At 43.5% G+C, this 13,244-nt stretch overlaps 1 protein-coding gene across 1 annotated transcript; it reads right to left on the bottom strand.

The window, feature by feature from the left end:
* Positions 1-1,427: 1,427 nt before the first annotated feature.
* LOC125512999 lies at positions 1,428-2,402 on the bottom strand. The gene has a single exon (XM_048678046.1). The coding sequence runs from the start codon at positions 2,339-2,341 to the stop codon at positions 1,493-1,495; it is 849 nt and encodes a 282-aa protein (XP_048534003.1). The 5' UTR covers positions 2,342-2,402; the 3' UTR covers positions 1,428-1,492.
* Positions 2,403-13,244: the final 10,842 nt, after the last annotated feature.

Raw genomic sequence — 13,244 nt, 5'->3', positions numbered from 1 at the left:
CTCGTGGGAAAGGGCCTCAGACTGCTCCCAGCGAGCACCGCATAAACTTGGAGGAGATAATCATGGTCTAATCCTAAGGATGGGATGAAGGGGTATTTATTGTCTATATCCTCATAACCTACGTTTAGTATGCCAAAGGCAACTTACAATCCAGTGGAGCCACATGGTGGTCGTACGCAGGCAACGAAGTCTGGTACTACCGAATGGTTAACCCCGATAGTCCTCAACGCATGTAGTCTCCGAGGCATGTTTTGTGTTTGGTAGTGTCAAGGATATGGTTCTTTCAAGTTCTAGAAGTAGCTTGCCATCGAGAGCACACTCTGCCCGGCTCAATGGTTTCGGGGGTGGGTCTTGTTGTTCTTGAGGCTTTGTTCGATAGTATCAAATGTGCTTGGCGCTTGAGAAGCATTGTGCCAAGTCTGGTAGTTCTGGACGCTTGATTGTGCATCTACTTGCCACCTCTATCATGCTTACTCCTATACACCTAAGCAAGAAAGGGTCCATGCATTTGGTAGCAAACTATCCTTGGTAATGTCAAGTGGAGAGGTCTAAGGAAAATAGGTGTTGGCAGGTTCATCGTGGGAGAACTTAGGGATTTGCATTGATATGGTGGGGCAGAGTCATATCACATCCACATCATATTTAAAACGTGAAGGAGTTCGTCCATCATGAGTAAGGCCCTATAATGGACAAATTTGCAAAAAATAAAAGAAAGGAGGCACCAACAAACATAGCTAAAAGAACCATGTTATTGGCATTCTCAACAAGAACCTCAAATGAATGTTAATGGAGCATAAGAACACAAGTCATGAATTTTTAATGGAAAAGATGGAATGGGTAGAGATGATGGCAATGGATGGTACCAAATCACCCCTATGAGTTAGAGAACTCACCACCATAATGGGCACAAGCTACCGGAATGGACGGCCGGATGTGCCTGAGCTCTGAGAGGGCTAGGAAGTTGTTGCGGTTCTTGTTTCAGGATTGTGAAGTTTCGGCGCCAGAACCTACTAAATTCTCATCTAATATGTAAGGCTAACGAAGGAGAGAGGAAAAGGGACATATTATGTGGGAGGCTGAAGGGAGATGACCGAAACGGGTGGAAGGACTATAATCTAGTGTACCTTTCTAATTATTAGAGAACCAATATCAATTAAATAAACATATTAGCTTCTATAAGTTGGAGCCTACCTACAACGATCATGTCTTTCCCTGAACTATGTTGGCATGCATCAATCGATTCCGATTCGGAGAAGGGATGTGGGTGGTTTACTTTCTTTGTGGTCGAAAGTTAATTTGAAGTAATTCGAGGGTCTAAAATAAATTTCTTCCTCTTGCTATTTGTGCTACACGATGTGATAAGAATAAAACAACAAATTAAACTGTTCATAGCGAGCAAAAAAGAACTTATTTGGCAAGCAATCGACCTCTCTTGTACTACCCACATCCTGCCAGCTATGCCACCCGGCCGCTTTGATTGATTGATCACCGGTTACCTTTCCCAGCTCTCCTGGCGGCCGAAGCAGGAGGTCCGGCGCAGCCACCTCCCTGACTTGCCGCCGCCGCGACCGTCATGATCCCCGTGGTCCGGGGACAGATCCACCCTCCACTTCTCCAGCTTCATGGCCAGCTTGCTCTGCTCGATGGCGGCGCCCCTCGGGTCCAGCGGCCCGGAGTGCTCAACCAACGGCCGCTGGCGGCGCGCGTAGTACTCCAGACCCCTCTCCTCGGCCGCGCCCTCCTCCGTGATCTCGGACAGGAACGGCGCCGGCCTCATCGCCACGAGGTCCTTCATGGCGAACGCGTCCGGCGACCCCGGCATGTGGTAGATGGGCGCCACGGCGCGCGCCTGGGCGGCGCCCAGCAGCGTCACCGCCACGTTGAGCACGCCCTGCGGCCGGAGCGACCGCGGGCGCCTGAGCTGCAGCGCCGCCACCTGCCGGCCGGTGGGCGCCACCGCCACCGCAGGAGCAGCAGTGAGCCTGGACGAGTGCACGCGCACGAAGGTGCTCACCACGATCCCCGTGCGTCCAAGGACAACATCAGAGCCAAACCTCCGGGTCGCGCGCACCTCGACGACGACGGCGGCGGTCTCCGACTTGAGGAACCCGGCGTCCACGCGGAAGAGGAACCGGTCGTTCCACGTCGGGTCGGCCCCGCCGGCGAGGTCGACCTCCGTGCGCAGCTTCCGCGTGCCGTCGATCCACGCCACGGCGTACGCGCGCACCCGGTGGCTGAGCCGGTGGCGCCGGTGCAGGTCCTGCGCGGAGATGACCGTGACCTCCAGCAGGTGGAGCGGGGACGGCGGCGAGCCGTCGTCGTGCCCCACTATCGCCGACATCGGGCAGGAGATATATCAGGACGCCCAGACTATCATGGGAGAAACAATGGCAACGAGCGGAGCGAGGCTGGTTGGTCGGTGTGGGTTGCGGAGAGGAGGACGCGAGATTTAAGGGAGACACGTCCAAGTTTAGGGTGGATCCGTCGCGGGCAAGGGTTGGCTACAGCTACGGCGTTTAAATTTCGCATATTTCTGGCGCGATCAAATTTGGAACGTGTGCTGTGATAGCGTTATTACCATTTAAAAATTTCCATTCCTATTTCTTTCTCTTTTTTTGAGTGGATTTCTATTTATTTTTCCTTCTCGGAGTGCCCGTTTCACGTTCGTCTATTTGGTGGCGTTTCAAAATTTCCAGGCCCATTGGATCGACAATCTGAGAAATGATAGTCTTTTTTCAGGGCAACAATAGGCACACGCGCCGGTGCGCCGGCCGAATCGTTCGGCCGGTCAGCCCCTAGCCGCACGATGCGCGCATCTACACCGCATGATTCCTCCCCTCGTCTTCTCGTACGCTCGTCTTCTTCTTCTCGACAGCTCCCCCAGGTCTCCCGCTTCCTCCCCTTGCTGACTAGCCATGACTCCGCGCTTGCCCTTGCGCCCGTGGCGCCGCGCTCCTGTCACCCTCGACTGGTTGCAGCTTTTTCGCCGGGCGTTTCCAGCATCCTTGATGGAAAGTTCCCGCACTACCGGTGGTGACCACCGCAACTCTGGGAAGTAGCGTCGCCGGCGCTCCATCGGACTGGTTCCAGCACCGATCTCGCTCCGCCGGTCCACGGGTGCATCATCCCAAAAATCAAGAGGTCGCCCCCTCCCTTTGCAGCTCCACTGCACCGCGGTTCCAGCTCGCCGGACAACGGCTGCAACATCCCAGCCGCAGGGGGGTCGCCTTGCAGCTCCACTGGACCGCCGTTGCAACTCCGCTAGGCTGCGGTTCCAGCTTTGTGGCCATGGTTTGCAGCTCCCCTTGCCTGGTTGCGGCACGCCATGCCGGCGGCCATGTCGTCTCGCTGTCACCGATGCAGCAAATTGGTCGCCCGTAGTAGCAAAACAAAACCACAGTTGCAGCTCCCGTGCATCGCCATTGTAGCTCTAGAATACTGCTGTAGCTTTTTCCTGTGGCCGCCGGTCGCAGCTCGCCTTCGCGCCCCCACCCATCACGGATGTAGCAAAATTGATCACTGGTTCCAGCAAATCTAGATGCCCGTTCCAGCAAAAATAGCTGCCACCATCGTTGCTCACACCGATTGTAGCAAAAAAGATGTCCGGTTCCAGCATCTGGTGTGGTCGGTTGTACAAAAGTTGCTGGTTGTAGCTCCAACCCTGGCCGGCTCCAGCATCTGGTGTGGTCGGTTGTAGCTTTTTGGTGGATGGTTGTAGCTTTATTGGTGGACGGTTGTAGCTTTTCTGTCCACCGTTTTCAGCTTCCCGGCGTGCTTCCTCCTTTGCCCCCGTCCTCCCGTGTTGTCCTCGTCGGAGAAGCCGCGGCCCTCGCCGAAGGCAGGACGAGGAGAGAGGCAGAGAGGTCCGCGGAGATAGAGACAGGGGAGAGAAATTGCAGCTCACGCGTAGCCGGATGTAGCTTTTCCATCCACCGATTTCAGCTCCCCAGCGTGCTACCTCCTTTGTCCCCGCTGTGCCTTATTATTCTCGCCAGAGAAGCCACGACGCTCGCCGGAGGCAGGACAAGGAGAAAGACAGAGAAGTCCGCGGAGATGGAGATGGGGAAGAGAAATCCAGAGACAAAGCGTGCGCGGATGAGATGTGTGTGGAGGAGAGGATAGGGGAAAGACGATTGTGTGCGGGCCCTTGTGCTGCGTGGCGTCCGCGTGGGCGAGCGACCGGCCGAATCGTTCGGCCGGCGCGCCGTTCTGAAACGTTTCCCTTTTTTAACACAGAAATGATAGTCTTATCATACGTGCATGAATCCACCATTCGTGGTTGCTTTACGATTCAACTTCTTTTTGTTAAATTTTGTCTTGATTTTAAATGTTACATTAGATTCGCCCCTCCCCCCTCCCCACTTGTTTCAAAGTGTAACATAATATTACATTGTGAATCAGCAACTCCGATCTGACACAAATGCATTGTTTTTCACCGGTACACAATGAAATATGACGATACACTTTAAAACCAGGAAAGAAAAACCCGAACAAAACAAATTTTTTTGCGAGGAACCCGAACAAAACATTATGAAACAAGATTAATTTTGACAACAACCGAAAAGTAATACCAATCTCAAAGCAACCACATGAGATGGATCCATGCACGAGATATGGTTGAAAAAACTATCTCTCGACAATTTAGATCTTGCTGGTTTTCTCTCCCTGCCTCTACCAAGGACCGCCTTGTTGCGAAACGCATCTCATGCACCACTCTTATGATGCAACAATTGGACCATGCTCAACGTGTCAGGTGTGCCACTCTTGATCAACAACTAGTTAAACAAAAAAGTCAAATCTTGTTAAGGATAGCATATTCCTATTGGACCATAACTTTAGCATATAAACATGATAATATTTTTAAACTAGCTTCAAAATTTTGGATTTGATATTTTTGAAGGAAATATGCCCTAGAGGCAACAATAAAGTTATTATTTATTTCCTTATATCATGATAAATGTTTATTATTCATGCTAGAATTGTATTAACCAGAAACATAATACTTGTGTGAATACATAGACAAACAGAGTGTCACTAGTATGCCTCTACTTGACTAGCTCGTTGATCAAAGATGGTTATGTTTCCTAGCCATTGACATGAGTTGTCATTTGATTAACGGGATCACATCATTAGGAGAATGATGTGATTGACTTGACCCATTCCGTTAGCTTAGCACTCGATCGTTTAGTATGTTGCTATTGCTTTCTTAATGACTTATACATGTTCCTATGACTATGAGATTATGCAACTCCCATTTACCGGAGGAACACTTTTTGTGCTACCAAACGTCACAACGTAACTGGGTGATTATAAAGGAGCTCTACAGGTGTCTCCAAAGGTACATGTTGGGTTGGCGTATTTCGAGATTAGGATTTGTCACTCCGATTGTCGGAGAGGTATCTCTGGGCCCTCTCGGTAATGCACATCACATAAGCCTTGCAAGCATTGCAACTAATGAGTTAGTTGTGAGATGATGTATTACGGAACGAGTAAAGAGACTTGTCGGTAATGAGATTGAACTAGGTATTGAAATACCGACGATCGAATCTCGGGCAAGTAACATACCGATGACAAAGGGAACAACGTATGTTGTTATGCGGTCTGACCGATAAAGATCTTCATAGAATATGTAGGAACCAATATGAGCATCCAGGTTCCGCTATTGGTTATTGACCGGAGACGTGTCTCGGTCATGTCTACATTGTTCTCGAACCGTAGGGTCCGCACGCTTAACGTTACGATGACAGTTTCATTATGAGTTTATGTATTTTGATGTACCGAAGGTTGTTCGGAGTCCCGGATGTGATCATGGACATGACGAGGAGTCTCGAAATGGTCGAGACATAAAGATCGATATATTGGATTTCCCCGAAGAGGAGACGATGATGCAACAAAGTAGCATAAGTATTTCCCTCAGTTTTTGAGAACCAAGGTATCAATTCAGTAGGAGGCTACGCGCGAGTCCCTCATACCTACACAAAAACAATAGCTCAATGCAACCAATGTGCTTAGGGGTTGTCAATCCCTTCACGGTCACTTACGAAAGTGAGATCTGATAGAGATGATAAATAATATTTTTGGTATTTTTGGTATAGAGATGCAAAGTGAAAAGTAAAAGCCAAAGTAAAAAAGCAAAGCAATAATAAAGTGATGGAGATTGATATGATGAGAAAGAGACCCCGGGGCCATAGGTTTCACTAGTGGCTTCTCTCAAGAGCATAAGTTCTACGGTGGGTGAACAAATTACTGTTGAGCAATTGACAGAGTTGAGCATAGTTATGAGAATATCTAGGTATGATCATGTATATAGGCATCACGTCCGAGACAAGTAGACCGACTCCTGCCTGCATCTACTACTATTACTCCACTCATCGACCACTATCCAGCATGCATCTAGAGTATTAAGTTAAAAACAGAGTAACACCTTAAGCAAGATGACATGATGTAGAGGGATAATTTCATGCAATATGATAAAAACCCCATCTTGTTATCCTCGATGGCAACAATACAATACGTGCCTTGCTGCCCCTTCTGTCACTGGGAAAGGACACCGCAAGATCGAACCCAAGCACTTCTCTCATAGCAAGAAAAACCAATCTAGTAGTCCAAACCAAACTGATAATTCGAAGAGACTTGCAAAGATAACCAATCATACATAAAAGAATTCAGAGAAGATTCAAATATTATTCATAGATAGACTAGATCATAAACCCACAATTCATCGGTCTCAACAAACACACCGCAAAAACAAGATTACATCAAATAGATCTCCATGAGAGAGGGGGAGAACATTGTATTGAGATCCAAAAAGAGAGAAGAAGCCATCTAGCTACTAACTATGGACCCGTAGGTCTGAAGTAAACTACTCACACTTCATCGGAGGGGCTTGGATGATGATGTAGAAGCCCTCCGTGATCGATGCCCCCTCCGGCAGAGCTCCGGAACAGGCCCCAAGATGTGATCTCGTGGATACAGAAAGTTGTGGCGGTGGAATTAGGTTTTTGGCTCCGTATCTGATGTTTGGGGGTACGTGGATATATATAGGAGGAAGAAGTACGTCGGTGGAGCAACAGGGGGCCCACGAGGATGGAGGGCGCGCCTGGGGGGGGGCAGGCGCGCCCCCTACCTCGTGGCCTCCTGTTAATTGGCTTGATGTAGGGTCCAAGTCTCCTGAGTTGTATTCAGTGAGAAAATCACGTTCCCGAAGGTTTCATTCCGTTTGGACTCCGTTTGATATTCCTTTTCTTCAAAACCCTAAAACAGGCAAAAAACAGCAATTCTGGGCTGGGCCTCCGGTTAATAGGTTAGTCCAAAAATAATATAAAAGTGGATAATAAAGCCCAATAATGTCCAAAACAGTAGATAATATAGCATGGAGCAATAAAAAATTATAGATACGTTGGAGACATATCAAGCATCCCCAAGCTTAATTCATGCTCGTCCTCGAGTAGGTAAATGATAAAAACAGAATTTTTGATGTGGAGTGCTACTTGGCATAGTTTCAATGTAAATCTTCTTAATTGTGATATGAATATTCAGATTCAAAATATTCAAGACAGAAGTTCATGTTGACATAAAAATAATAATACTTCAAGCATACTAACAAATCAATTATGTCTTCTCAAAATAACATGGCCAAAGAAAGCTATCCCTACAAAATCATATAGTTTGGCTATGCTCTATCTTCACCACACAAAGTATTTAAATCATGCACAACCCCGATGACAAGCCAAGCAATTGTTTCATACGTTTGACATTTTCAAAACTTTTTCGATCTTCACGCAATACATGAGCGTGAGCCATGGATATATCACTATATGTGGAATAGAATGGTGGTTGTGGAGAAGACAAAAAGAGGGGAAGATAGTCTCACATCAACTAGGCGTATCAACGAGCTATGGAGATTCCTATCAATAGATATCAATGTGAGTGAGTAGGGATTGCCATGGAACAGATGCACTAGATCTATAAGTATATGAAAGCTCAACAAAAGAAACTAAGTGGGTGTGCATCCAACTCGCTTGCTCACGAAGACCTAGGGCATTTTGAGGAAGTCCATCATTGGAATATACAAGCCAAGTTCTATAATGAAAAATTCCCACTAGTATATGAAAGTGACAGAATGAGAGACTCTCTATCATGAAGATCATGGTGCTACTTTGAAGCACAAGTGTGGTAAAAGGATAGTAACAATGTCCCTTCTCTCTTTTTCTCTCATTTTTTGGGCCTTCTCTTTTTTTATGGCCTCTTTTTCTTCTTTTTTTCGTCCGGAGTCTCATCCGACTTGTGGAGGAATCATAGTCTCCATCATCCTTTCCTCACTTGGGACAATGCTCTAAAAATGATGATCATCACACTTTTTATTTTTCTTACAACTCAACAATTACAACTCAATACTTAGAACAAAATATGACTCTATATGAATGCCTCCGGTGGTGTACCGGGATATGCAATGAATCAAGAGTGACATGTATGAAAGAATTATGAACGGTGGCTTTGCCACAAATACGATGTCAACTACATGATCATGCTAGCAATATGACAATGATGGAGCGTGTCATAATGAACGGGACGGTGGAAAGTTGCATGGCAATATATATCAGAATGGCTGGTATGGTGGCTGTTTTGAGGAAGGTATTTGGTGGGTGTATGATACCGGCGAAAGTGCGCGGTATTAGAGAGGCTAGCAATGGTGGAAGGAAGGAAAGTGTGTATAATCCATGGACTCAACATTAGTCATAAAGAACTCATATACTTATTGCAAAAATCTAGAAGTTATCAAAGCAAAGTATTACGCATGCTCCTAGGGGGGTATATTGGTAGGAAAAGACCATCGCTCGTCCCCGACCGCCACTCATAAGGAAGACAATCAATAAATAAATCATGCTCCGACTTCATCACATAACGGTTCACCATACGTGCATGCTACGGGAATCACAAACTTTAACACAAGCATTTCTCAAATTCACAACTACTCAACTAGCATGACTCTAATATCACCATCCTCATATCTCAAAACAATTATCAAGCATCAATTTTTTTCTTAGTATTCAACGCACTCAAAAGAAAGTTTTACAAATCTTGAATACCAAGCATATTATTATTAAGCAAATTACCATGCTATTAAGACTCTCAAAATAATCTAAGTGAAGCATGAGAGATCAATAGTTTCTATAAAACAAATCCACCACCATGCTCTAAAAGATATAAGTGAAGCACTAGAGCAAAATTATATAACTCAAAAGATATAAGTGAAGCACATAGAGTATTCTATCAAATTCCAAATTATGTATGGCTCTCTCAAAAGGTGTGTACAGCAAGGATTATTGTGGTAGACTAAAAAGCAAAGACTCAAATCATAAAAGACGCTCCAAGCAAAACACATATCATGTGGTGAATAAAAATATAGCTCCAAGTAAAGTTACCAATAGAAGTAGACGAAAGAGGGGATGCCTTCCGGGGCATCACCAAGCTTTGGCTTTTAGGTGTCCTTAGATTATCTTGGGGGTTCCATGGGCATCCCAAATCTTGGGATCTTGCCACTCCTTGTTCCATAATCCATCAAATCTTTACCCAAAACTTTAAAACTTCACAACACAAAACTTAAAGTAGAAAATCTCATGAGCTCCGTTAGCGAAAGAAAACAAAAGACCACTTCAAGGTACTGTAATGAACTCATTCTTTATTTATATGGGTGGTATACCTACTGTATTCCAACTTCTATATGGTTCATTAACTATTTTATTAGCCATAGATTCATCAAAATAAGCAAACAACACACGAAAAACAGAATCTGTCAAAAACAGAACAGTCTGTAGTAATCTGTAGCTAGCGCAAGATCTGGAACCCCAAAAATTCTAAAATAAATTGCTGGACGTGAGGAATTTATATATTTATCATATGCAAAAATAATTAACTAAATATCACTTTCCAAATAAAAATGACAGCAGTTCTCGTGAGCGCTAAAGTTTCTGTTTTTTACAGCAAGTTCAACAAGACTTTCCCCAAGTCTTCCCAACGGTTCTACTTGGCACAAACACTAATTAAGCACAAAAAACACAACCAAAACAGAGGCTAAATAATTTATTAATTACTAAACAGGAGCAAAAAGCAAGGAATAAAAATAAAATTGGGTTGCCTCCCAACAAGCGATATCGTTTAACGCCCCTAGCTAGGCATAATAAGCAAGAATAGATCTAGGTATTGCCATCTTTGGTAGGCAATCCATAAGTGGCTCTCATGATAGATTCGTATGGTAATTTTATTTTCTTTCTAGGGAAGTGTTCCATGCCCTTTTTTAATGGAAATTGGAATCTAATATTCCCTTCCTTCACATCAATAATTGCACCAACCGTTCTAAGGAAAGGTCTACCGAGAATAATAGGGAAAGAAGGATTGCAATCTATATCAAGAACGATAAAATCTACGGGCACATAATTCCTATTTGCAACAATAAGAACATCATTAATTCTTCCCATATGTTTCTTAATAGTGCAATCCGCAAGATGCAAGTTTAGAGAGCAATCATCAAAATTACAGAAATCTAGCAAATCACACAAAGTTTTGGGAATAGTAGAGACACTAGCACCCAAATCACACAAAGCATAAAACTCATAATCTTTAATTTTAATTTTAATAGTAGGTTCCCACTCATCATAAAGTTTTCTAGGGATAGAAACTTTCAACTCAATTTTTTTTCATAAGATTGCATCAAGGCATCAACAATATGTTCGGTAAAGGCTTTATTTTGACTATAAGCATGAGGAGAATTTAGCACGGATTGCAACAAGGAAATACAAACAATAAAAGAGCAATTTTCATAATTAAATTCCTTGAAATCCAATATAGTGGGTCTAGCATCATCTAGGGTTTTATTTCTTTTAATCCCACTTTTATCAATTTCACCATCAAGATCTAAATACTCCGAATTTTTAGAACGCCTTCTAGGTGAAGGTGGATCATATTCAGTCCCATCATTATCAAGATTCATATTGCAAAACAAATATTCAATAGGGGACACATCAATAACTTTTAGATCTTCATCTTTATTTTCATAGGAACTAGAAGAACACGCTTTAATAAAGGCATCTTTCATAGCACGCGTCCTAGCGGTTCTTTCCTTGCACTCGTCAATGGAAATTATCATGGCTTTGAGAGACTCATTGATATCATGCTTAGGTGGAATAGATCTAAGTTTCAAAGAATCAATATCAAGAGCAATTCTATCAACGTTCCTAGCCAAATCATCAATCTTAAGCAATGTTTCTTCAATCAAAGCATTAAAATTCTTTTGCGAAGTAATAAATTCTTTAATATTAAATTAAAAATCAGAGGGCATCTTATTATAATTTCCAAAAGAATTTTTGTAGGAATTACCATAATTATTAGAGGGATTACTAGGATAAGGCCTAGGGTTGAAATTTCCTCTATACGAGTTGTTACCAAAATTGTTCCTACCAACAAAATTCACATCCATAGGTTCATTATTATTCTCAATCAAAGTAGACAAGGGCACATCATTAGGATCAGAAGAAACACTCTTATTAGCAAATAATTTCATAAGTTCATCCATCTTTCCATTCAAAACATTAATTTCTTCTATCGCATGCACCTTTTTAGTAGATCTTTCAGTATTCCATTGAGAATAATTAACCATAATATTATCTAGGAGTTTAGTAGCTTTTCCTAAAGTGATTTCCATAAAAGTGCCTCCCGCGGCCGAATCTAAAAGATTTCTAGAAGAAAAATTCAATCTGGCATAAATTTTTTGTATAATCATCCACAAATTTAAACCATGAGTAGGGCAAGTACGTATCATTAATTTCAGTCTCTCCCAAGCTTGTGCAACATGTTCATGATCAAGTTGCTTAAAATTCATAATATCGTTTCTAAGAGAGATGATCTTAGCAGGAGGAAAATACTTAGAGATAAAAGCATCTTTGCACTTGTTCCATGAATCAATACTATTTTTAGGCAAAGACGAAAACCAAGCTTTAGCACGATCTCTAAGCGAAAAAGGAAATAGCTTCAATTTAACAATATCATTATCCACATCTTTCTTATTTTGCATGTCACACAAATTAACGAAGCTATTTAGATGGGTAGCGGCATCTTCACTAGGAAGGCCGGAGAACGGATCTTTCATGACAAGATTCAGCAAAGCAGTATTAATTTCACAAGATTCAGCATCGGTAAGAGGAGCAATCGGAGTGCTAAGGAAATCATTGTTGTTGGTATTGGTGAAGTCACACAATTTAGTATTATCTTGAGCCATCGCGACAAACAAGCAATCCAACACACGAGCAAACAAAAGGCAAACGGGCAAAAAGAGGCAAATAGAGAAAGAGAGGGAGGATAGAGAGACAGAGAGGGCGAATAAAACGGCAAGGGTGAAGTGGGGGAGAGGAAAACGAGAGGCAAATGGCAAATAATGTAATGCGGGAGATAGGGATTGTGATGGGTACTTGGTATGTTGACTTTTGCGCAGACTCCCCAGCAACGGCGCCAGAAATTCTTCTTGCTACCTCGTGAGCACTGCGTTGGATTTCCCCGAAGAGGAGAGGATGATGCAGCAAAGTAGCGTAAGTATTTCCCACAGTTTTTGAGAACCAAGGTATCAATCCAGTAGGAGGCTACGCGCGAGTCCCTCTTACCTACACAAAAACAATAGCTCAACGCAAACAACGCGCTTAGGGGTATTTTTGGTAGAGATGATAGAGATGATAAATAATATTTGATAGAGATGATAAATAATATTTTTGGTATTTTTGGTATAGAGATGCAAAGTGAAAAGTAAAAGACAAAGTAAAAAAGCAAAGCAATAATAAAGTGATGGAGATTGATATGATGAGAAAGAGGCCCGGGGGCCATAGGTTTCACTAGTGGCTTCTCTCAAGAGCATAAGTATTCTACGGTGGGTGAACAAATTACTGTTGAGCAATTGACGGAATTGAGCATAGTTATGAGAATATCTAGGTATGATCATGTATATAGGCATCACGTCCGAGACAAGTAGACCGACTCCTGCCCGCATCAACTACTATTACTCCACTCATCGACCGCTATCCAGCATGCATCTAGAGTATTAAGTTAAAAACAGAGTAACGCCTTAAGCAAGATGACATGATGTAGAGGGATAGTTTCATGCAATATGATAAAAACCCCATCTTGTTATCCTCGATGCCAACAATACAATACGTGCCTTGCTGCCCCTTCTGTCACTGGGAAAGGACACCGCAACATCG

This window comes from Triticum urartu, chromosome 6, assembly GCF_003073215.2.
Source record: "Triticum urartu cultivar G1812 chromosome 6, Tu2.1, whole genome shotgun sequence".
NCBI classification, from domain to species: domain Eukaryota; kingdom Viridiplantae; phylum Streptophyta; class Magnoliopsida; order Poales; family Poaceae; genus Triticum; species Triticum urartu.
Note: the sequence above shows the minus strand (reverse complement) of the source record. Positions and strands in the feature narration are given on the sequence as shown.